We start from the raw sequence: 26,430 nt of genomic DNA, 5'->3' as shown, positions 1-26,430 counted from the left end.
GAAACCAATCCTCATTAACCATTTAAACCTTCAGCATGCACATATAGGAGGTAAAGCGAGGCGCGCTTTCATGAGCAGCGGCTCCAACACATTTAAAAGCAGGCAGAGATGATCCAATAAGCCGGCATCTCTCTCTCTCCTCCAGCAGCTCTGAAGGAGGCTGCTGGAGGAGAGGTTTCTATTTATCAAGTAATTTATTGTGTTTCCGGGCTAGAAAAAGGGACTCTGCAGATGCTGAAAACAATAAGAACAACAACAACAACACAGGAATCTCATTAGTGCAGGATTTGATAATGACATTCCTGTCTTGCATTGGGAAAAATCAATGCAGCAAAGCATGATGTAAGTCTTTCCCCCCCCCCCCCCCCCAACACCTGGGGACAGGGAGGAATTGGTTGTTGTTTCAAGTCACAATGAAGAGACAGACACGAGCAGTCGTGTGAACGAAGCAGGCGTCAGCTGGTGCTTTGGGAGAGGTCATCCTTCAAATCTGACACTATTCGGGAGCGTTTTCATCACAGGAGGCTCCCCGGAGCCGAGCGGTACACAAACAGAACGCTGCCCTTTAGAGGGACCCAGCGCTGCATCGAACAAAACGGTAACGTCTGTGGCCCGGTTCAGAAAAGCTGACTAACGGCGCTTTGACAGCGAGACAAAGGCCGAGGCTGGTGCCATTCAATGGCAGGAATAATGAAGCTACCAGAAAAATATCGGCCCGGGACAAAAGGACAAAAACAGAGATGCGTGCGAGCTCGGCAAGGCGAGTGGAAGGTGCCATTATTTGGGCAAAAGGTCTTTGTTTCAGCCATTGATTGCCGTTTTGTTAGGTCAAATGTCAAACATTGGCACAGAGGCTGTTAAAAGGCTGAGTCGGCACAGCGAGGTGAGCTATTATGGGATGTTGACTTTGCATTTGTTGATTAAAATACAAATACAGTTACACAGACTGAAAGGGAAACCATCATCCTCACAGGCATTAGTAAAGATCAAACATCTGGATTTGTGCAACTTCCACATAACTGTGCGCATTAACATAACTTATGTGCATAATAAATAAGATGCTTTTGTTTATTCGATACCGCTTTGCAAACAAGGAGAGCATTAACAACGCAATCCAGAAAATTAAGAAAAGTCATTTTCAGGCTTTATTGAGGTTTTCTATTTTCGTTACTGTTTAGACTGATGAAGTTTCCATCCAATAATGTTCCGTCTTCGGATAATCATCTGCATAAGACGACGCAGAAACAAAATATATCCCTTCATTTGACTTATTGATCCTTTCAGTCCGTAGTACCGGTAAATCGGGGTTAGATTCATGCTTTTTCTTTCTTCTTCTTCCACTCCTGTCGTTTGGCATCGCTGCAGATTGAGGCCAACCCATCAAGGATGAGCACAAACCTTCTGACCCAGACCTGCTGCAGAATCACTTCGTAAAGTCCACTCTTTTTTATGCATTGGAGCTCCTGCAGGCAGCGGCGTTTTCATCAGGCGGATAATTGTACAGCGGGTTTGCAAAGGAGAGCTTTGGATCTTTCCCTTTCAAAACCTAGCAGTGGACAAAACGATAAAGAGACACACACTAGCGTCACTAGCTTCTTCTGCGCAGATAATTAAACGATAAAAAGGCAGAGACACCTTACCTCCACCTGCCTCCTCCAGGGGTAGACGCTGATGGAAACCCCCCGGCCGTCGCCGATCCTCGGATTAACCGTGGGACGGCTACACCAGGACCGGATCTGATGGGAAGGGAAACGGTGCAGGATAGATTAGATGAGCCTTAATGTGTGTGTGAGCGCATGAAACGCAGACACACTTAAAATCGAATTGAGCCGTTATGCCTCCGTGATTACACCTCCAACCTCCATAAAGCATTTTCTCATCACTTCATCACAGGAATAATCCCCTCTAGATTGTCCATTCTGGGCTACCGTAGGCAACATGTTTCTGTAAACTGGACTCAATACTTCAGGGATCTTCAGGGATCAATTTCTAAACCATATTTTGATAACGGTCGACGCCACTTTGTAGTATTCCACGTTGCGTTGTTGCAAATCAGGCTCTGTCGTTGCCTTTAGCGTTTATCTGGTAATGTTTTGCACTCAAGAGCATAATTATAAAACACACGTAAATACACAGACATCCACAAGAAGCACAAAATCAATAATCTTAAATCAAAAATCCAATCTAGTGGAAAGGCTTTGAGCAATCTAATTGTGACCCCCCCCCCCTCCTGCCCCGCCGTAATGCTAGATCCGGTGATTGAATAAAAGTGACAGGAATAGCAGAAAAATTAGATTTGTACACGGGAACTGAATTCATTGATGATCGATTGGACATTCTTCTGCGCTGACCTCTGCTCTCCAGTCAAAGGCGGAGTCCTCCATCACCCCATAGTCCACCGTGTTGGGCCTCCTGTAGAGACAGCGAAGAGCATAAACTCATCATCATCATCATCATCAACAATGTCCCCATCGGTCAAATTAAAAGAAGACGAGACTCACAGCGAGACGCATCTTTTCTTGCACAAAGCCAGGAAACAGACGGCGACTCCGGCGACGAGCAGCAGCGACCCGATGGCGATGCCGACGTAAACAGAATCTAAAGAAAAAAGGCCGACGTTCAGCTGAGCTGCAGACGCGCCATGCAGGGGAGGATGCTTGAATAGAGGCAAGCAGGGAGCTGCGTTTGGTTATTACCCAGCTGCAGGTCATCTGGTTTGGGCGTCGGGGTTACGAGAGAGGGTTTCTCCCTCACATGGCAACGGTTGCCGGTCCATCCTGGATGACACCTGAGATCAGACACCAATGGAGCATTGAGAACAGGATGTACTACACCACTCTGGGGTTTGAGCAATAATCCCTGTCGTCCATCACATTTGACCCTCCAGACGTGCGTGTTTTTTTTCTTCCACACAGAAACGTTGCCTCGTTCATGTATTTTCTTATTTTCTAAATATTGCTGCTGCTTTTGGGACATTTTACAGAAATATTATTTTCATACTCCTTACTTTATGGGATAGAGGCTGGCCCTTTCAAACATTTACCCATTCATTTGAACTGCTTGGACTCCGTCCTCGGGTGGAAATAGCTTGTCACACTCTAAATCGCAGCGCACTGTGAAGGTGTGGAAATGACTCAGGATGGTGGAGCCGAGTTTTTCTGCTATCTGGTGATTTATAGCCTGGACTGAAATATACTCCTCGTGTGTAATCATCTTAAATATAAATATGCGGCTGTGTAATAGATTTAGCTACCTCACACCCCTTCCACTACTCCTGGGTGACCCTGGTTAGGATCAATTTTGCGACAAAATATATATATATATTTTTAAGAGTATTAAATACAGCTTTGGGATAAGAGAAAAAAGCAAAGAAAAAAATAAAAGCACTAAAATAGATGACATTCTCCTTGTGCACATACCCAAACACACATGCTATGCACCATCAGAAATGGTGGAAGATTTATCTGCTGGGTTTCCAGCATGGAAACTAATTGCGGCTACGCGCCGTCCAGTGAGCCGCATCAGTGGGAAGGAAAGAAACTCCGCTCTGCTAAACATCTGTTCTATATCGGCCTGATCTCCTAATACGCAGCTCTCGGCGAAACCAGACGTGTCATGACTGTTCAGATGGGTGGGGGTAATATAACGTGAGCTGGTCCCTATCGTGGCTCCCCGAAGCAGGGTGGAGGAGCGCGATCCCCACATGTTTCATGCAAAGAATGAAACAGGACAGCTGGGATTTCCATATTTTGCATCTCACAAAGAGAGGGATAAAGGATGGGAGGATGGAGTGTGAAAACTAGACATCTTTATGTTTGTGTTTTCATAAATGTGAGGCTCAGCTTACGTGCAGGTGGGACCGTGTCTCCCCACAAGGCATGAGCCGTGATCCAGGCAATACATCGGAGGACACTCTGCAAAATGTAGAAGACACTTTTTCGTTTTTTTCAGAGGCTTTTCTGACAGCTTTTTGAGACAGAAAAGAGGGACGCTGTCCTGCAGCATCTGTTTGCTATTTTGACCAAAGACTGTCACAGACATTTCATATAATTGTCTAGGAACTGCGTTAATTTGTGGAAAAAAGGGTCGAATATGGGATCTTTAAGATGCTTTGGCAACACTTGAGTAAATCAAGAGAATATTATTTAAATAGTATAACATGAAAGGCGCAGGTTGACAATAATGAGGTCGAATGTTTGTGTATCTCTAGAGTCGGCTTCTTCTGACACATCAGAGCATCGCAGAACTGTCTATGATTAATTGGTAAGAAAAAAAGGTAAATAAAAGCATGTTACCACGGCAACTGGTCTCATCAGAGTGAAACGGCAGACAGTCGACGGCACGGTCACATCGCTTCTGAAGTGGGATGCAGCGAGGCGAATCTTCACACACCAGTTCTCCCAGCTCACACTGGAGCAGAGCTGGAGGCGGGAAAAGAGGCGGGGATGGAAAAGAGGCTTACGTTTGAGAGGTATAACACGTATAGGACGTATAGGACAAGGGAGGATGAGTCCTTGTTAGTAACACAAAAACAAGCCGTATTGACGCTTCCAGACATTTTAAAGCAGGTTTAGAAAGCTGGGTAATTTCCAGGCAGCCAATTCTACTCTATATTCCTATCCTTACGGCAGCTGAACTCATCCTCTCCATCCGGACAGTCTGGAATGGCGTCACAGCGCAGGATGGAGGGCAGGCACGCATCATTGAAGCACTGGAAGCGTCCAACAGGACAGCGATCCTGAGGAGGGACAGTGCCGGGAACGACGTCGGGACAGGACTCTTCATCGGAGCGGTCGGCACAGTCAGGCTCTCCGTCGCACCTCCAGCTCTCCGGGACGCACTGAAAGGAATACGCACACTGGAACTGGTCGGCGCCGCAAGACGGAGGCCGGGGCGTTCCCGGACCTGTCGGGACATAACGCAGGGAAGATTCATGCATGTATTTAGACAGTTGAACGAACTAGATGTGTCTTTAGGAAGTCAAACGAAGAAGACACTCAGAAGTGAACACAAATTATGCCCTCCGTGCCTCCGCTTGGAGCCGGCCCAATTCCACGGTGAATTACGCGGACATGTAGGGCAAGCGGTGCCATTAACTTACTAAACTCTCCGTGAGGGTGGCATTATTCCGAAGGAGACTGACAGGACGACGTGAATGTTGGTGATCGGAAAATACGGCAAAACAGGAGAGGACAGGAGGTGAAAAATGGAGGATGTGGAAATATCAGCAGCCGCTTGAAGTACTACTGAAAGGAGGTTAAGAAGAATCGAAAGAAATCAAACAGTCGCGTAGGGACAGAAAGGGACAGGAGATAAAACCTTTACCCGCCACACAATCTGCAGTGTAGGAGACGTCGTCCAAGGCGATGTCTGTCCACACATCTCCACCGACCTCAGCCTGGAAGGTCACTCGGAAGGGCGCCGGGTTGGACAGGATGACATTAGCGTACGTCCACTGGTTCCCATGGTTACCAGTGGCCGTCCACATCAGTAGGCTGGTGCCGCTGGGTCCAACAGTGTAGACCTGTCGAGGTGCGTGGGACTTTTACACGAAGATTCCGTTTCACATTTGTTTCTTCCAAACCAAAACATAGTTAGCCCGAAGCTACAGCTGATCAAGTCGGTGTGTCTATCAATAATCAATCAAAGCCGTACACAGGTGTGAATTAAGTTTAATCAAGAAGTCACATCTCTCTCTCTCTCTCTCTCGCTCTCTGTGTGATATTTCATTCGTTTGTCTTCTTAACATTGTTGTTTTGAAATTAACCCAACTACAAAAACACCTAAAAAAAAAAAAAGACATGGAAAGACGGATATGATAATTTTTAGCGTCGACACGCTTTCATCGAGACTTTCATTTCTTCCTGTACGTATCAGGAGACTGACAGGAAGCAGACTCTCATGAAGCGAGATTGCTGATGAAACCCAAAATGAGCCTTGAAGTCGATTGTGACGGCTCATCCGGCAGCAAACAACAATAAAATAAAAATAAAACGTGTACGAAAAGCTCGACACCTGACACAAACGGCACTTTGAATTATTTATGGAGATGAGGCTCTGACTAAATCACCTTCAGCGTTCCCATCTCGTCAGAGCCGTGCATGAAGAACCAGAAGCGAAGGTGACACAGGCCGATGCTGGCTGGAAACGGACCCCTGGTTGTTACCTTGGCAACGTCCCCCTCCCTCTGAACGGCTGAGTGGATGTATAGGAAGTTCCCGCCACCCCCTATGGAGATACATACAGGACAGAGCATCTCTAATACGCTGATGTTTTTCTGTGATGGATGACAGAACATTTGCAGAATATCCACGTCTGCTTAACTGCAGGAAACAAAATGCTCTTTCCCGGTTGTGCTTTCTTTAAATGCTGCAGCCTGCAGGAGGAGCAAGCTGCAGAGAGCTTCTTCCACTCGGCTGGTTTTTGAAGATGCATCTGGGTGAGTCCAGAACAAAGTGGCCGTTTTCCACGTGACTCGAAGGCCATCGCAATCCACAGCACGCGACAAACACCAACGCTCGGTGCCCTCAAAACAGCGAATCCATTCAGATTAAACGCAAGCACATGTTGCTTCCACATCCAACACGAGATGCCGCGTCCGCCTCATGTCCCGGTTCAGTCCCCTCATGTGTGTTAGAGGGAGTTTATTGATCCGCTCTGGTGTCCACTGATGACATTCATCTCCCAGATCAATACATTCAAACAACCAATAGGAAGGGCTCCATGATCTACACAGGTTTGGATCACATGATGACTTGGTGTCACACACACACCTTTACAATAATAGCGTGCTTCCTGATGACAAAATTTGGTTTTATATCATAATTTATTGACCATAAATGATCAGCTACTCTCCCATTAATAAACTAAGGCTGCAACTAGTGATTAGGGATAAGACTGATCAGTCTGATCGTTGTTTTTTTTGTTTTTTTTAACAATAAATCAATGAATCTCAGATTTGCACTTTCTCTGCGGCAAAACCTTCAACAGTGTAATATTAAACATTACATTTGGGGTTTTGTAATTCCGAAGGAACGGAATTGTATTATAAATATTGAATCTCATTGCCAGATTGAACACTCAAACATTGTAATTAGATTTTTCATTCATTTCATGGGGCTATGTTCGTCTATCAAGGCCGTGTCGCAATCGTCAAGAGACGTTTTCCAAGCCCAGGAAACAAACAATGAGCTCCAGACAGTCAGTGTGCCAAACAATCATTAATAAATGCAAATTACAGGAACAGCGACATAGAATGAGGATTTATTTCACCTTATATGGATGTGAATGAGCATAAATTTCGTTGACCCATACAGCAAGATCCATTTTTAATTCACCAGAGGCCGAGGATCATGTCTCGATTCAGCATAATCAATTCTTGCTGATAAACAGCGTTTCCAAATCCCGTTCAGCTCAGCTGGGCTCAGGCTGACATTGATCGGGATGCTTTATTAACCCTGCCTTTCACGAGCTTGCAGGAAGTTCTGTCAGGCTGTAATTACAAAGGCGCCGCACGAACCCGACAGCAGGCGAAGAACGCGGAGGGTATCGTGTGAGGAGGGGGTTTGACAGCCTGATTAATCTGCTGCTAGAAATCAAGGCAGGAAGCAAACGCGGTGTGAGATCGCTACACAAACAAGACCCTTAGTGGGAATGTGGCAGGATGATACGAGTGTCTAAGGGGCCTCAAACCAATATTCAAACCAAGACGATGATCTTTCGTCAACCTAAACCTCAGCTAAAAAAAAAGAGTCACGATCAATTAACCACAACTATTAAATATTAGCCTTGCTTCAGTTGTTCTGCAAGAACTGATGAAAAAGGGGGGGGGGGAGAAACTAAATACAGCTAAATGGCTTTTTCTTAGCTTCTCATTAGCACACGAGAGAAAGAGTCGAGAAGAAACCGGAGAGTGATGACGCTTTGTCTCCTTAGAGCATCATCATCATCAGCGGTGTTATAAATAAAATAGAATCATTTCTCATCAAAGATAAAAAGATAATTACATTCGATGATTTGCTGTATATGAAGGAAACGTAAAGTAGGCGGGGTTTAAGGGTACCAACCGGGACTGTGGTCCACGTTAGGTCCCGCCCCCGGCGTCTCAACCTGATGGCCAATCCTCCAATCAAAATCATCGTCGGCATCCTGAGAAAGCCGGCAGCTCTCCTCCCAGCGGTCTCCGCCTACGTTGAAGCTACAAGCTCCTGGCAAGCCCAGGATGTGGCCTACGAGAGACAGAGACACGTGGGAGAACGTTTTATATCCGGTCCACAGGGCGATGGAGTCACGCCCCTTACTGCAGGAATCCCATTTCCCCATTCCCCCCCCCCCCCCCCCCCCCTCACCGCAGTTTTGCTCATCCGATTGATCGGCGCAATCGGCCTTGTTGTCACACAGCAGGTGGGCCTCGATGCAGTGGCCGCTGCGACACACGAAGTCCGTGACGGCAGGACAACTGACTGGATCCACAACATCTAAGAACACACAGATGGTAAATGCTCTTCAGGCTTCAGATGGGTCTGACCAATCAGAGGAGATGCTCGGGACGAAAGTGTGTCTCGCTAAAACGCATCATTCCTGATCTGTGCGGCGATGGAGGGTCGGCTCCCAGGTTAGTGTGTGTGTGTGTCGATGACGGCATGGAGGCGTCCAGCCCCGTTTCATCTGGAACATCTGTCATTTGTCACAGACATCAAACAGCCCGTCAGCAGCAGTCACACAGAAACAGAAAGACACACTTGGCTCTCCCTTTTTCGGCTCCGACTCCGAGCGCTGGAGGCGAATCAATTTCACACATTGAGGCTATCAGATACGAAAATATCGGAAAAATAATTTCACGGCACATTTACGTCTCGCTTGTGAAGATTATTAGAAGCACGTTTGATGAAACAAGAACCGAGGACGGCAAGGGGAGAAGCTCGACGCCATTACGTAATGAAGGCTCATTATCCCGCCTTCGCTACATAAATCACCTGAACAGGTGAGGTGGGGGGGGGTACATGAATCGGCCGTGCACTTTTGACATTTAAGTCAGTTCACGGTTGGGTAATCTTCAGAGACAAGCTTATAGATGTTCTCGGGGCTTTAAAGGAAAAGTCGGATCTTGACTGACATGAAAAGAGAACTGAACAAAGGAGTTAATGAATATCTTTCTCCCGCCGTCAAGTAACTCGTCAAACTCGAGTTACTTTTGAATTAAAGCAGCGATAACAACGTTTGTGCCACCGCTCCGCACAAAGCGACCTTCACACCTGCACTAAGGACGCCGGCGCGATTGCTTCGCCAGGCAGCTGAGAGTTTGGGGTCCAAAAAAAACCCCCAGACTTTCCAGTTCAGCGCTCCATTTCATTTACCATCTTCTCTGCCCGGGCCTTCTGCATTTTTCATCTCTCTGACAAATTTGAAAGCGCTGCAAGGTAACTCAGCTACAAATGCGGGCAGCTTTTAAATAACCCATCAGGTGGAATGGTGGGATTCAGCGATATCCTACTGGCTGAAACTAGAAACAGCAGGTCGGCTAGCTTAGCCTAGCATGAAGACTAGATATAGGAGGAAAGTGCTAAATGAGATGCAGGCTATTATTATGCAAATTCGTGAGCTGGATTGGTGCTATAAGGCGGAAATGCAATTTAGGAATTATAACAGGAAGGATATCCTCATTTTGAGGGTTTCATTTTTTTTACCATATCAGTTAGTGCGGATTCAAAAATTGGATCAAATGAGCAGAGAGAGAGATGATGCTGCTATAATTGGAGTCAGGAATCTTGGAGAGGAAATATTTTCTACGGGCAAAATCATGTCGGACGTAAGGCCGGGTAGCGAAGGAGGGGCCCTGAAATTGATAGCAGGTGTAGAAGGGCAGCAGGACACTTCTCCATCCGGAGCTGGATCTGACTGCCAAGGACGAGGACGGATGCTGGCTCCCGTTCAGAGCTGGAATCAGAGGGGGTGGAAGGAAAAATCAGAAAGAAGATACTAGTGAGAAAGAAAGAGAAATCCACTCGGATGGGAATACATTGATCGGGAGTCCTGCCAGACGAAACATCAGTCGAGGGGAGCAGATTGTCCAAAGAGAGACAAACAGATGGAAATAATGAGGGTCAGATCGGGGACACGCGAGGAAAGAGATGATTGGATGAGATGTTGAGCAAAGCAGGGCAGGTTTATCGTTGAAGAATGGGATGAAGGGTGAGCAGGAACCAGAAGGAGGATCGGCAGATGTCATTGATCCATCCTGGTCTGTGGACGTGATGATGGGCTCTTTTGTCCCCTGATGGCCAAGATGAAATAGATGCCATTTTTGTACATGGAGGCTAACAATGTGGGCATGCTGTCATCCAGGGGGGACGGAATGGAAGCCAGCCAGTGTAGCCTGCCAGTCCTACGTGATTTGCATAATCATTACCTAGCGATTTACCGACCCAAACAGGGACAACTCCGTGGTGCGATACCACATCTGTGGGAAACACACTCTCAAGTGGATAAAACACAACTGTGTTCCAGACACTGTGGTCAGATCAGCAGCTGGGGATGAATCCGGATCAGCAGTCATTTTCTCCGATTTGTCCTCTGGCTTCATTGTTCGAGCTGAATCTAGCTTGTCAGAGTCCAGGTTGCTTCCACATGGCGGCTGTCTGCCGTTCAAAAACAAATCCTCACTTTCAGATTAACTCCGGGAGTCAAATTGCTCAATATAGGTTAAGAAGCCGGACCAGAAGCTGACAGTCCAACACAAGGAAACTCAAACTGTGCTTGCACATTCGTGATAACGGAGAGGTTTTACGTGAACTTTCTGCAACAACCAATAACTTAAATTGCTTATTGAATGTTTGCATTCTTCCCATCACTCACTCGGGACACAATCAATGAACTCCAGGTCATCCAGGGCGGCTCCTCCGCTCAGGTCCCTTGAGCGAACCCCCTCAAATATCACCTCAAAGTTCCTCAGCTTCCTGAGGGGGATCTCTGCCTTGTTCCAGTAATCCCCCTGATGTCCCGTTTTGTTCCACGCCTCCCACAGCTTGTTCTCGGTCTGTGGAGAAGGACAGCAGTGGGACAGGAAGATCACGCGGTGGTATTTCTGGTCACGACTGATCAAGAGCCTCGAAGTGGACTCAAGGTCGCAGCGGCTGACTGTTGTCCGAACGTTACGTTTAAAGAACTTTAAGTTAAAAGAGATGAAACTAACGTTTGGAACAGTAAATACCATCCGAGGGGTGTCATTAAAGTCTCATTAGCATAACTTTGTAGTAATACGTTCCCCTTGCCCTGAGACATCCTATTGAGAATGAAAGCCTCCCTCATACCACATGTGGAACATATTAAAACACAAGCCGATGCATATTCCTCTGTAAGTCCTTGCTGTCTTGTCCCATGGCACTGGGGGGGGGTCAGTAAATCTTCACTAACACAGCTTTGAAATAAAAATGGACGGAACTTTGAAAGGTTGTTTCTATCGTCTTACCTGCGTGTGTCGAGAGCATGAATGAGACATTTAGAACGCAGTATGGAGTGAAATCACACACACACACACACGCACATACATGTGTGTCATGGTGGAGATGCACTCTGTGGAGGAACAGCCATCCAAACAATGGAGGTCAACATAGAGACAACAAACATGAAACTGTCATTATATATAGCCCTGTTATACAAAAAATATAAAGTATAAGAATATTAACGCCTTGCAACTGTGCAATAATTCATAATAGCTCAATCTCCACTCCTTTCCAAGGTGACTGCAGGCTATTTTGTGTTACTTGATTTGATGTGGTGATGGAATAAGTCACAGAATGGTCAAACTTCATTGGCTTTTTCAATGATGTCCAACCTACTCTGCTTGCAGCTCCAACAGTACAGCGAAGGAGACGTGGCCTAATGTAATCCAGACCAGAGGACGAGTGATGCCTTATTCTACTCTAGTTATAAAGCCAATTAAAATGCACCCTTGGCCGTCTCCTCTGCTTTCCACCAGTAGAGCCCTGGCTTGAAATAATCGTGTTACTGCGAGTGTAAAGCGCAGATTACTAGCCGGCTACAGGAGGACTTACACAGATTTATGTCAGGGACTAAAGACCCGATCCACAAAAGCAGCCTTAGAGTGACTGACGAGTGTGTGTGTGTGTGTGTGTGTGATACATGCAGCACGCCAGATGGGTGATTTAGCAGTCGAGGCATTTATTCAATCAGTCTGAAGGTTCCTCGCTGGAGCTCCCAGTCAAAGGAAAGTTTCTTCAAGGCGAAAACGCAGGTCGGAAGCAGAGTAAATCACCGCCGACATAAAGCTGCGAGCACAAATTGCAATCCCTGAAATGTTGATTGTTGTTGACTTGGGCGCACCATCGAGAAAGAATCCTCGACAACTGGCAGAGGGGAGGGTGAGACGAGGAGTGGCCATGACTGCCATCGAGATACACTGATCAATAACCCTGAAGGAGAGAGTGACGGCTTCGCCTCCTTTATGATCCTAGCATCCTGAGACTGTGCTGACGTGGCGTAATTACTGTCCAAAATGAACATGATGTAATTAGGCTTCACGTTCGACTGAAGCAAATGATCTGCAGGGTTCCTCGTCTGAACCGGTGGCAACCCCGATCCGAGTCCTCCTGCATGGGGCTTACCTTAATCAGCAGGCGGATTGTCCCCGAGGACACGTGGGAAATGTAGTACCAGAAGGAGAGCTTGCAGATGGCGCTCGACTCTTTCCAAACAGAGCTCCTGATGTGAGCTTTATCTCCTTTGAGTCCCACCGGCGTGGCTTCCAGAGAGACAAAGTGCCCTGAAGAAGGAGACGAGGGAGACGAGGAGAGGAGGATGGTGTTTTGTCGAAGTTGTCCGGGCCAACATTGACAAATTATAGGCGTAGAGTGGGAGCTGTGAGGTCACAGAGTGATCTTTGACACCTAATATGTCACTGCCTTTGATCAAGCAGGGGTCGAAGGTCAAACCCGCACAGAATATTTATAATGTAAAGGCAGAACATTGTGAAGACCGACCAGTTTCATCCATCAGCGTGTGGTCGTACGGAGGCCGCAGTCGTGTGATGGCGCCAACCCCGAGCGTCCAATCGAAATTATCGGCCAGGGAGCTCTTCCAGCCGCAGGGGCCATCCTCAAAGGAGCAGGAAGTCCCGCAATCCTTTTCATCTGTGCCGTCGCCACAGTCGTCCGTAAAGTCGCAGCTTTGGCCCGGAGTGAAACACCGGCCATTCCTACAGGGCAGGAAGCCTGAAGGGCAGGAGCCTGGGAATAAGACAACCATTAAACATCAGTCAGGCTCCGTATCTCTAAGGACTGGCGGCGTACGTTCCTGCAAACCCACAGGCAGGTCATGATGTCTGAAATACGTGTCACATCACATTCTGGTTGCTGCTTTCCGCTGTTCAGTGGCTTTTATAGTGGAGCTGAGGTTTGACATTGTGAGGAGAGAAATATGCTTATTCCCGTTTGATGAGGGGGCGGATAGCGTAAATATCCAGCTCCTCCCCGCAGTCCGAATCAATTAGAACATTAGGACGCGTCTGAACCCCTCTGATCATATCGGATTCATTTTGTGCAGAAAGCAAAGTTAATGAAATATCTGTACGCAATTTCACTTCCAGCCAAATAATAATAATCTTGCACGGAAAAGGGCCTTTCAAGTCTACAGCTCGCCACTTGGACTCTCCCGTTTCCTCCGGGCCTTTGATTTGACAGTGTCGCAGATTTGAACGCTGTTCTTTTTGAAGTCAAGCCGCTTTGTGCTTCATCAGATCAGCACAATGAGAGTCTGGCAGTAACTTCCCAGCATAAGAAGTCAACTGGGAGGCCATGAGCAGGCAGCGTCAGGGTCCTTAAGAGGCTTAAGGACATCAAGGAACATGGGGGCAATAAGCCCAAATCAGTGTATCATAGGGTGGCAGCGCTCGAGGGGGGGGGGGGGGGGGGTGTACTCCTTTCGGTGCCAGGCATTCCAGCAGGGTCAGGGCTTTGCTTTGGGTTGTGCTTGAGAGGGAGATGAGGCGTGATGAAGAGGGGTGGTCCCGGTAAGTAAAGAAGAGAAAGGCTTATAAGTCCCTTCTAATCCTTTGTTCCTCTTCAGATGCGCAGGACCAGAAGCAATGCGCCCCAACAAAGGCGCATAGGAAGCCGGCTGACCGGCTGGGGTGGGGCGTCCCGAATGTTCCACCTCATAATATCCCTTTGCTAGATGCAGCTTTTAAAATGAATTTGTCCTCATTAATTCCAGCGCATAAACTTCCCGACTCCAGATCGTCAGCAGCAGCCAGACCTTCACGCCAGGGACACGCAGTATGCTTGTCACCCTGCGTGTTATACTGCCCCCTAGGCGTAAGGGTGATACATTACACCCTCTGGCATCTGACAAGGTAAACGCAACCTTGGAGTTCACAGATATCATCTGGCTTCCTCAAATTAAAAAGAAAAAATCATTTATAAATTAAACGGAAGCCTCTTTGTTTTCTCTCTTGCCCCGCCTGCCCTCCCCGTCTTTAACAATGATGTCACAAACACGCACACGTAGATCTCGTCAAACAGTATAATAGAATGATGCAGTGGAGAAAAATGTCCCTGGGGGTTTCCGTATACAGTATAATAAAAGCTCTCTCTCTCTCTCTCTATGGTTACATACCGTCTTAACCTTCAGGAAATATATGAAATCCCTCTGTTCTCCATCCCACTTTATCTTTCGCCTGTTCTGAAACTGATCCCGTCACATTTTGAAAAAGAAAAAACAATAAGGCAGCAGCAATCCGTCTTCCTTTTCTCAACCGTGCAGTTCTTCACAATGGAATCCTCGTGTGAGGTGCCGCCGGCACCGTTGCCTTGAGCGCATAACTTACTGTACAGTCAAAGTACATGAACGTATTTGTGCTGTGGCATTACACCATTCCGATATTCCCCATTTACGGTTTAACGCTAAACATAATTTGCATGAGCTGCACTGTATTTTTAATCTGTGTATTCATTCACATCTATTAATATTTGATGTCTAAAATATAAACATGTGGATTCTCATTCATCAAAGCAACAATAATCCTAAAAAAACCTTGATACAACTTGAATTTTTTTATTCTTAAAGACGATTCATGGGGCCAGTTTTATTCACACTTTTAGGATATATAGTAATTAATTATAGTTATTATATTTTTATTTGTTCAGATTTCAAGATATCGATGCCTGGAATAAGCATGTTTAGTTTGAAGCGCAAGAATATTATTTTTCTAGTCTTCAGAGTGACTATTATTTCTTCGGAAGAAAGTAATTCCAAACAATTCGCATTGAGGAGGCTTCATTTCTGTGATGACATGATGCTGCTAAATTCTTTCAGTCTTTTCCAAGAATAATAAACAGATGCAGGGAGACAATGCACACGACCACAAGGACAGTCTTCAACACTACATGTTTCTGCTGCTGAAGACAAGAGACAAGGAGACTCTGGAGGGGAGGGTGCTCCTCCGCAGGGTCATCTCATTCAGCCTCCAGTGCAAGAGGAAGGTAATACATTTAATTGGCCTATTATAGCCAAAATAAAAATGGCAGTAAAAAAAAAAAGCTCATGTTCTCCTTTCTCGCCTTAAATAGTTCCATCGTTAAAAAAAAAAAAAGGTAAGAGATGCAAAGCAATATAAAAAAAAATAGTTTTATGTTCACAGCCACCTTAATTCAGCATGTTGGCATGCTAACGACTGAATGTTTTTAGCTTTCCTGGTACGACTGGTCACGAATCTAGGTGATCTTAAGAGTGATCTTTAATCTAAAAAACACGGTGGCATAAAAGTCTGGAGCGTATATACCTGGAGGAGGTGAAGGATCGCTGCCCACTTCTCCACAAGCGAGCAGACATCCTGGTGAGAATGTGATGTCATCCAGGCAGATGTCCCCCTTTGGACTCCGGCCCACCTTTCCCTCAAACGTGACCTGAAAGTCGCTGGTGTCGCTCAGCGGGATCTCCCTGAGCTGCCAGTAGTTGCCCTGATCCCCCGTCAGGTTCAGCAGGAGATGAAGGCGTCCTTTGCTTTTCCTGAACACGCTCAGGGTCCCGATGCCGTCTCCAGACATGTGGAAATAGAAACGCATCTGGATGAAGGGGAGCAAATAGAGATCAAATAAGCCATTTATTTAGCAGGTGTGACCCCCCCCCCCCCCATTCATTCATCTATTCTGATTATAGTTCATTTAAATGTTCGTTTCTCCGGCTCACCTTGCACCGTGAGCTCCTGCGGCTCAATAAAGGTCCTGATATTCGGGCGGTGTCTCCAGCCGCTTGGGGGAAGGAGCTCTCCAAGTAGAGGTAATGGCCTGAGGGGTTCCTCAGGGTGTGGTCGCTCACTGGCCCCGTGCCAACCGTTGGCGTGCTGCCTGCTTTGATCAACCAATCAAAGTCATCCTGTCTGCACTGGCGCCAGGAACAGAGATCAAATTCGAAGCTGCAGCGCCCACTAAATCCCTCTGAAACACAGCAACAGCATATCTGTAGGAACCTTATCTGTAGATTATATTTTTTTGGGGGGGGTAATCGGGCAGGTGGAGGAGGCCTCACTGCAGATGTAGTGGTCTTCATCAGAGTTGTCCCCGCAGTGGTTGATGAAGTCGCACAGGTTGTCCTGGGGGATGCAGCGGCCGTTAGCGCAGGCGTACTGATCGGGCGAGCACGGCTGGCCTGACGGAAGAGGATTAGGGCAGTCCATGAAGGTGACATCATCCAGCACCAGATCGCCCATGTAGCTGATCCCACGCTTCGCCCGGAACTCCACCTGGGAAGGAAGCGACAACAAGCAGGACTGACTTTTAGAGTCTATAATGATGGCGCCCATTCTGTGTGGGCGACGACCTCGCTCAGGAAAAGGGCTCTTGAACTCTGCAAAAGGGGACCCGGAGCAAAAAGGGCCTTCAGCTGCCCGTTTGTGGCGTTCTCACGCCACCGAGGGTTGATGGTGATGTGTGGGGGCGATGCAGCCCTCGCCACCGGGGGCGATGCATCGTCACGCTGTCCGAGACGAGACGATTATCATGCTGCTGATTGTCCAGCTCGCAAATGAAAGGCACATTAGACTCAATCAGGTCATTATTGACCCAGTCTGTGAGTCCAATTTACAGCGAGAAGATACTTTTAATGACATCGCTTTTATTGAAAAAGTGATGATGGCAGGAAGCCACATCATTTAGTCATGAGTTAAAAGTACCAAGTCCTGAATGAGGAACTCTGGATCCCTGAAAAGTTTAAATAATAATCACTTACATTTTTTATTATGCTTAAAAAATTATCACAAGGCATTAAATCGGCCTTTTAGACAACAATAAAAGTATTTTATATGATTCCCGTCTCAGTTAAAGTTCAACACCGTAATTGTAACAAAGAAAATTAGGGGATACATTTTTATATCAACAAATAACGTGAATATCGTAGACAAATATATATACTATTGTCAGCATGGTTTCCTTTTAAGTGTACTCAGGCCACCCGAATCAGGTTATAGTACCGATAAGAGTGTTTATAAAAGGTGTAATAAACGAACAGACCTGGAAGTTGGCTGAGAGCCCCAATAACACCTCCCCTCGCCTCCATTTGTTGCCCTGACTTCCAGACTGAGACCAAACCTTATGAGAGGCATCTCCATGTTTCAGCAGCACCTGAAAATGTCATGTAATCAAAGGCTTATTGACTAAAACGCTTACCCACGATACACTACGATAGCGCAGCGTGCTCCATCGTCTTACTTGCAGCGATCCCACCGTGAACCCAAACATATAGTACCAGAAGACCAGCGTGCACTGAGGTCCAGTGGAGGAGATGACCGGGGTCTGGAGGTCAGTGGTCTGGCCGTAGCCGCCGTTAGAACTGTCTGCACACAGGTACCAGCCCTCCGGACGGCCTCTGCCAGAGCGCAGACAAGAACACACAGAAAACCTCTGGACATCGACTCCTGCTGCGTTTTACTTCACTTTACATCCATTCTCAGTGTGTGTGCGTGTGTGTGTGTGTGTGTGTGTGTGTGTGTGTGTGCCTGATTACAAAACAGACTCGTATGTGCATATTATTCAGCAGTTATTCTGATAAGAGCTTCAAAATAAAAAGCTTTCAGTTCTCAGATTTAAAATTTGTTTTTTTTATTCTTCTTCATGGATAATAATAATAATAGAGAAGGTTTTTGACTTTTAGACTTCTGATTTGATAAAACAGTTTAGAAGATCCATATTTAGTTTTTTCAGTTTGTAAAGTGTGTGCAGCTCCATTTATTTTTGATATCTGTTGCATTTTCTTTTCTTTTTTAATCCTTTATTTACTTGGTAGGGTCACATCCAGACATGCCATCTCTTCTTAGAGGGAGTTACGTTATGTTAAAACAGAAAGCAGGAAGAGTAAATCAAAAAGCAGCGACTTTTCAAAATAAATGTTGCCTTCCGTTATTGAGGCTCTCGCCTATTCCATGGCTCATAAGCTAGTGATGTCGCTGCCTCCACAGACCACGGCTGTAGCCTCACACGACCATCGCCACGACGATGCTGCGTCGTGTCCGCAGCTCTGGCCGTGGGAAGAATTGACTTAATACTTGCTATTTGAGTGAAGATATTCACTTTCCTCACAATGAACCGTCTGATACTCACAGGGTGTGATCGTTAATAGGACGGTGGTACTCCTCCCCATCATGAATACTCTCACCCTGATCCGGCGCCCAGCGAAACGCGTGGTTCGGGACCAGAGACGAGTCAACAATCACCCACCCACAGGTGTCGCCATCTTTAAAATCACACCGTTCCTTTACTGGGCAAAGAGAAATGGGTCAGGAAACACAATAGAGATACGGCGTGAGAAATCATGACGCTCATCATTAAAGCTTTCTCTGGTGAAATTGTGAGACGGCAGTTTTACCACACTCAAGTTCGTCTGAGCCATCAGGGCAATCGCCTCTGAAGTCACACACTTTGTCTTGAGCAACACACTCTCCGTGCGTTCTGCACGCAAACTGTCCATCGGGGCAGCCATGGGGTTTAAGGGTGGACGCTGGGGTGGTCACTCCGGGGGTCGTGGCGTTCGCTTTGGGGAGCTCCCCTGGAATATCGCAGAGAAAAAAACAACAAATCAATGAAAAAATTTGAAAATAATTAGAAACTGAGGAAAGCGAATGTTTAGATTTCTATGACGGTCGACTCATTCACCCTCGTATGGGTCACAGTCCAGGAAGGAAAGATCATCTATGGCGATGTCTCCGTTAAAATCATCGCCGACTGTGCCTTCGATCAAAATCTGACAGAAAAGAAAAGCAAGCGAAAGAATATTGGACCAGTTAACTGCAATTCTGTTTCACAAATGAAACATTAGGGTATGAACCAGCTGTTAGCAGGCAGAGACAGCAATTTGTCAGACGTGCTAACAGTGATCCATTGGTGTAAGAAGTCCTCCCTACGCCAGTCTGCCTCACCACATCTTCATCGTTGCCTAGGGAGCTGTGTTTACCTGCAGCTCGTGTCTGCAAGGGGACTGAATGCAAATGACTTACAGAGGGATGTGCTGCGAATACAAGTGGGATTATAGCAATAGAATCATGCCTCCTACAACTGCAGATTAATCTGTCCTCGCACGCTGCCTTTCATGGTGCTAAAATCTGAAGACATAAAGAGCTATGCGAGTCCAACTCGGAAACTAAAAGCCTAAATAGACATAAAAAAAAAAACATTATTGTATTGTTGTAGAGCCAGGAAGTACCTGGAAAGGCCGAGCACTGTTGAGGTACAGAGTCTTTCTGTGCCAAAGGTTTCCTTGGTCTCCGTATCGAACCCACAGCATATGCCCACGGCCGCTCGCTGCGGTCCGCAGGTACGCCGCCAGGCAAAACACGCGCGAGCCAAACATGTGGTAATGGAAGCGGAAGACACAGTGTTGTCGGCGGAAGCGGGTCGGGCCCGCGCCGCGCTGATGGGTGGGCTGAAAGACCCTGCTGAGCAGGACAGCTGTATCCTTGAACACCTGGGGCGCCGAGGACTCGATGTAGAGGTAGTGGCCATAGCTGGCGCCCAGCGTGTGGTCCTTCCAGGGCCCGGTGTTAAAGGACGGGGTCGGGCCTTCGATACGGGTCCAGTCAAACACGTCCCCTCCGCTGTGCTCTTGTTTCCAGCTGCACAGCCCGTGTTCAAAGTTACACTGCAGGTCCGGAGCTGTGGGACGCGAGAGGAAATTCATCTGATGTGCCAACACAAGCGTCACAAGCAATTTTTTGTAAAACCCAGTCTTTTAACGACTTTAATCAAAGGTTATTTCCAAGACTAAAATCTTACAAACTAAGCATACAATGAGATTAAAAGATATTCCTCCAGCTGCAACGAGTGTGGATAGATATAAAAAAAAACTCAAAATCGTGGTAGCAGAACGACTGATACCGTTATTCTATGTTTTTACTTTCTTACACAAAAAACAGGTGACTACATTACCCACAATCCACATCAACCACCTGCAGCTCACTCTATTATTAGGCTAATAGAAGCAAAGCTTGAGCAGAAAAGCAAACAAGACGCTCACAGCATCCTTCCTCGTCCGATCCATCGCCACAGTCGTCCACGAGGTCACAGAGCTGCAAGCGCTCCACGCAGGCCCTGGTGTGCGAGCAGTGGAAGTGCGTGTCCGCGGGACACTCGGCCGCTGCCGGAGGCATCGAACAGTTTTCGAAGGCGACATCGTCGAAGGCGGAGACGCCATCGAACATGCCGAGGCTCATCTTGGCCAAAGCGATCCGGAACGGCTGGGCGATGCGGCCCAGCTGGATCCGGGCCCGTTTCCAGCGGGCTCCCTGATCGTACAGAATCCTCCACACCAGAGTGTTGTTTTGGGCTCCATTGATTCGAAGGTACATGTCTACAGCCCCCACGGAGATACCCGAGTTATAATGCCTGAAGGAGATAACAGACGCAGATAGTTTATTCCAGCACAGGCCATTCTTTGCATTTCTTATTCTGCTTTCTATTTAAGGATATCTGCTCACACCAGATTCTGTAATTCACAGGTTCGTTGTGAGAATGCGTGCCTGCGTGACAGAATATACGTAATATACACAAGGGCCGCTGGCCCCTCTGCAGGAAAGTCATTTATAAACCTCCAGCATCTAGTTTTCTGCCAGGGGAACCCCTCTAATCACTAAGGACAATAAACTCCACATAAAGCTTCGGGGATCATAAAACTGTTCGAATATGATAGATTCAGAGGCATTCTGTCTGATTGTGATTATCTGTGCGAGAACTAAGAAGCGTGAAACGATGGTTGGACCAAAGGGTAAAATTAATTGCACTGGGTGTGTATAAATAGATTCCATTTGCAGGTTAGGAGTCGCTCTGAATGTTGAAGCTTTGTCCGGAGGAGGAAGTGACGCGACTCTCACCAGAAGGTCATGGTGCAGCCGGAGGACGACTGATTGATCCAGGGTCCTCGGAGGACAGCGTCCGGATAAAGACTGCTGCTGTTCTTTAATATAAACATGAAGTGACCTGTAGCGAGAGAGGCAGCCGTCATTTAATCCGTAGTCGTCGTCGGAGACGGAACAGATTGTCCCACTAGATTATGTGCCGTTCCACGACACATGAAGAACAAAGGAGGCCCCAAACCTCACGAGAGACGCTCCAAATTCCTTGTTAGATTAAAAAAAAAAAAAAAGACTTCCTGTTAAATGTTTTCTCGAAGGCAGATGAAGATTAGCCAGAGTATAAAGAAGCAATGAGGTGTGATGCAGAGCAACACGTTGTCGTGGTCGGTGCGAGGAAGGCGTTGTATCTTTCAATAAATGTGCTGTTAACATGCAGAATGGATAGAGCACATTGATTTCCTCTCGGCTATTAGGAGAGCTGAGAAGGCATTTCTAGCAAGAACAGCTTATCTCTGATAAACACACACAGAAGCTGTTTTTGTCATTTCGCTATTCCGTGATTTTAACTTGAGATAATATGATCTTTTTCCATTATTTCTATCCAAAGATCGTCCCGCTCAGCAGCTTTCTCTTCTATAGCAGCAGACTGCTGGTGGAGGCGGTTTGCTTCTTTACCTTCGGTGCTGTTGGTGGTGTGGTCCAGAGGTGGAGGGTGGCCATAGTAGTGTGGAGGCACCTCCACAGAAGAACCCCTGACCCAGTCAAAACCATCGCCGGGGGTGAGCTCATGCCAGCCGCAGAACCCGCTTTCAAAGTCACAGTCAGATGCTGAATGGGCAGAGTGAGGTTTTTCTTTTTTTGTTTGTTTGTTCACTCAAACAAAAGAAAATGGACATTTGAACATTAAATCCATCCGGAAGATTGTGTGATTTGATCGGAAGGCCCAGGAAGCACATTTAACTCGCAGGGACATGAAACTCGGTCAATGCAGCATGAAAGATAAGTCAAAAGGTACAGTTTTTATACTGCTTTATAAAAACTAGGCAGGAGAAGTTAATCGCGTAATTAAGACCCCGCTTGGATTGAACGAGTCAATAAACAAATTAAATTGATTCCCTTTTAGATTTTCCACCTATTTTGAGGATGATTGAGGACAATTTGCGAGTAATTTAATGCTGAGAAAAACTCTGATAGCACACAAAATGATATAAAATGCTGCCGTATTACCCACAAGCCCTTTAAGAAAAAGTGAAATGAGATAAGAAAACGAAAAACTTATCAGGTTCTATTTATAAGGCATGCGTCATTGAGGAAAGAAGTCGCGCTTGCCTGCAGCCCTTCCAGTGTCACTAATTAATGGGTGAGGAAGTGAGACTGAAAATTGTTGAGCCCCCCCCATTTATTTATCAATTTCATTCCAACTTTGCCTCTCGAGCAGCTGCGTCTCTCCGGAAGGAAAAAGAGACCTTAAAACAGCCGAAGGCTTCAAGGCCACAGGCTGCAGCTGAGATGAGACGACAGTCAACGCTCACCTTTTGTTTCACAGGCACCGCATGACACATAATGCTGCTCTGAATGAATAATGGCCGCCGCAAAGAAGCTGTAGTTTATGCTTGCAGCTGAAATACCTGTAAATCACCACGGCAACATATAACAATTCTGTCCAGGCGGGTGTCACTTTTATTAAATGCTCCCAGGTAGGATGTCCAACTGCATCATAATCATCAGAGTGCATCGTGCTGCTGACTGTACCCCCCCCCCTCATCCTGTGCAGGGTAATGTCTCATTAATTTAGTATTGTAATGACTCCAATTCTGAGTGCTTTAATGTCTCCCCCCCATCTTATTATTATTACTAAACTTGTCCTGCCCGAGCATTGGGATGTTGCTAACGCTAACAGTACCAGTCACGCAGCCGGGGCCGAAGGATAGGTCATCGATGGCGAAGACCTCGGAGGCCTCGCTGTCTGCCCAAAGTTGCCCTCGAATCAGTACCTGGTAGACACAGACAGCCTTATTTTATCTTAGGTAGAGCGTTGCTTTAATTAACATCGGCACAGTAGCATCATGGTTATTGTAGTTTATGTGTCTTCAGGATGATGTTGATGTCTACACCGTTTAACTTGGAAGTATGCATTATGGTAATATTTGATCATTAGCTTTGCAACACGAGTCTCCCCCGTTTAATGTCTGCTTTAAACGTTTGCACCATTTCCTCTGCCTGTCAAAGCGCATCTTGGACTGATCAAGGTCCATGGAACAGCTTTTATCTACAGTAGAGTTATATTACCCATCATTTATGACTGATCTAAATAAATAACAGATGAGTGATGGAAAAAATGAAGGCTAAGACAGAACTTTCTTTGGTCATGCATATCAGCTGATATTTATGTTCCCCCAAAATGAAATATCAAATATCAATGTAATGCAAACCTGAAAACTGTGATTGGTGGAAAGGTTCACCACGGCCCGTGACCACATTCCCATCAGAGTTTGCGGGGGCTTTTTCCACACCGATGTGCTCCAACCCTCGTTGTGAACCAAGACTTCCAGATCTCCACGCTTTGCCTCAACATAATGGTAGAACCTGATCTGTAGAGGTAAAATACAGGCCGCTTGTCTCCAGCTGTCCTCCTGTGGTTGTTCAGGATTTTTTTTTTGAAGTTACCAAAAACAGGGGGGGGAGTCTTCTTACCTGGCAAGCCTGACTGGGCAGGAAGGTGGGACTGCTCAGCTGTGCTGTAGTGGTGTTTCCACTGACAGGTGAAAGCGACAGGAAATGTGCTGAGAGTGGAGCGTAGGAGTGGTAGAAAAAAAATATACAGGGCGATGATGAAGATTGTTATTTCAGTAGGTCAAATGTGTTCATCCCAAAAATGCCAGATTATCCCCACCTGAAGCGTTGCTGTGATCGTGTTGGAGACCCGGGACCTCAGTCGTCCTGACCCATCCGGGGAGCGTCTCTGAACTCTGGAGCAGGTCGCAGAATCCCTCCGTAAAATCACACCTCTTATATCCGGAGCCTTCATAAAGAAAAGAGACACTTTTCTCTGCTGCTTTCGCCATTGTTTCTTCCGACGAACGTGTGTGGTGGGATTCGACTGCGGTTTCCACACGCCCACAAAGACTCATGAACTCACCAAAGCCCAAAATCTAAATGGCATCTCATTTTCAGCGAAGATTCTTATTGGCTTTGTGGCCAAATGTGCAACTATAGGGTCTATAAAGCAAAGCTGATCACATATTATTTTCAGAAGCGTGGAAGGCAGGCTCAGTAGAAAAGATCACACTCATATTCCAGAGTCTGAACGCAGAACCGAATCTTTTTTGTAATCCTGTCTTTTTAGCTGGACTGTAATTCATTGCACCATTTCTGCATTGCTTTGATTATGCGAATATACGTCCTTTAATCTTTTCAAAAATCCTCAAACAAATTGAGCCTACTAAAAACATTGTTCAGAAATAGATACAAACTGCCTTCGATGTCTGTTGCTGTTGGGGTTCAACTGAGGATCCACATATTTAGTTAAAGGACACAGGTGTGTGTGTGTGTGTGTGTGTGTGTGTTGTTGTTGTTTTTACCGCAAAGTAAGAAAACTATGCTTCTTTGATGGTAACAATAAAAGGACTAACGACGTGACAAGTAAACATAAATCAATACAATGGATTTTTCAGATAAAGAAAACATTTTCCTCAGTTAAATCCTTGCAATTCCAGTACAGGCAAATACTTTTCGAAGTAAGTACTATTATTTTCAATGACGAAACAGGAACTTAAAATAAATAAATGGTCTCAAGTGAAATACTGCAATGATTCAGTGTGTACAAGTACTCACATCCTACTAATATTCTAACCGGGTGACATTTAGTGCTCTATTTTTGCGTGATTATTATACTGCATGCGTTTCCTGCTTTACTCACAGCTGTCCTCGTCACTGCCGTCTCCACAGTTGTCGGTGAAGTCGCACACTCCGTCCTCCGGGACACACGTCCCCTGAGAGCAGGTGAAGTCGTGAGTCAAACAGGCTCTGACGGACACGGCGGTCAACGCGAGGGAGAAGGCCGACAGCAGCCGCGCCGCGGCCCGCAGTGACGTCATCAATTAAATAGAAGTCCGGCTTTTTAGCTCCAGGGGAAGCATTTTGTAGGAAGAGAGATCATCTCGCTGTGTTCAGTTGACTTGAGTCTTGGACTGATCCTGTACGTGCGGGTTGTAAAGGGTGATAAATTGATTTTTTTTTATGGCTGTTATGCAATAAGGTCAGTTTCCTGGTTTGTCTTACTGAGTTTAACAAGGATAAGACAAAAAAAAGGGAATACAAATAATAAAATTAGAACATTTTGGTGCGACTATCTTCTTGAAAACATAAACGTTAGATCTGAGAGTTACTGCCAGCGGATCGATTAGCTTTTAGCTAAGGGGGGGTGGTCACAGGGCCATCGCCTCTCTTTAGGGGGGGGGGGGGGGGCGAGAGAACCTCATTGTTGCAGCACCCACTGACGTGTTTTTGGACTCTCGCTTTTTTTGTTAATATATAAAATTACATAAATTAAAGATAAATTTATTGTAAGGCAGCACATGATCCTTTAGCACCATCTAGTGACTGATCCACTCTGGGACGTTTCTTGTTCCATTGCTTTAATTGGATACAACTGACGTCATTCACTCAGTATTGATACCGCTTACATTGGCGTGAGTCATGGATATATGATAAATATACAGTATAAATAACAAAATGTACGATAAAACATTTTGTACAGTCCTATAACTTATGTTTATTTTATTTATGATTTATGTTTATTATGACAGAGAAGAATCAGCGTGTCTCATGTCCAAAACCGAGTTTGCAGTGTTATTTAAGACAACAGCATGTCCTGGTCTCACTTTAAATATCACTCATAAATATCCTGGTTGACTCTTTTGAACTCGGGATTGTAAATCACTGAAGGAACTAACTGTTACTTGAACCCGCCGATTAAACTCGCAAATAACGCCTTAAAAATGCAATAACTGTGCAAAATGTAAAGTATAGTCGCTTCATATGCATCAAACAACAAAAAGCGCACCAGAATAGAACCG

At 46.1% G+C, this 26,430-nt stretch overlaps 1 protein-coding gene across 1 annotated transcript; it reads right to left on the bottom strand.

Moving 5' to 3' along the window:
• Nucleotides 1–1,291: 1,291 nt before the first annotated feature.
• Nucleotides 1,292–25,449, bottom strand: malrd1 (MAM and LDL receptor class A domain containing 1). Its single transcript, XM_068748257.1, has 32 exons — nucleotides 25,272–25,449; nucleotides 24,246–24,374; nucleotides 24,047–24,135; nucleotides 23,785–23,943; nucleotides 23,256–23,346; nucleotides 22,028–22,180; nucleotides 21,371–21,476; nucleotides 20,518–20,885; nucleotides 19,708–20,156; nucleotides 19,161–19,248; nucleotides 18,874–19,053; nucleotides 18,609–18,765; nucleotides 17,721–17,877; nucleotides 17,523–17,633; nucleotides 16,543–16,756; nucleotides 16,204–16,451; nucleotides 15,797–16,079; nucleotides 12,999–13,244; nucleotides 12,624–12,781; nucleotides 10,855–11,035; nucleotides 8,349–8,477; nucleotides 8,067–8,228; nucleotides 6,071–6,228; nucleotides 5,326–5,524; nucleotides 4,627–4,905; nucleotides 4,296–4,421; nucleotides 3,848–3,914; nucleotides 2,697–2,788; nucleotides 2,502–2,598; nucleotides 2,352–2,412; nucleotides 1,641–1,736; nucleotides 1,292–1,546 (listed from the first exon to the last, which is right to left on the bottom strand). Exons 1-32 carry the CDS (start codon nucleotides 25,447–25,449, stop codon nucleotides 1,448–1,450), a joined length of 5,310 nt encoding a protein of 1,769 aa, XP_068604358.1. The 3' UTR covers nucleotides 1,292–1,447.
• Between the last annotated feature and the right edge of the window lie 981 nt (nucleotides 25,450–26,430).

This window comes from Brachionichthys hirsutus, chromosome 14 (genome assembly GCF_040956055.1).
Source record: "Brachionichthys hirsutus isolate HB-005 chromosome 14, CSIRO-AGI_Bhir_v1, whole genome shotgun sequence".
Classification (NCBI taxonomy): Eukaryota; Metazoa; Chordata; class Actinopteri; order Lophiiformes; family Brachionichthyidae; genus Brachionichthys; species Brachionichthys hirsutus.
This window is presented reverse-complemented; position numbering and strand designations above follow the sequence as displayed.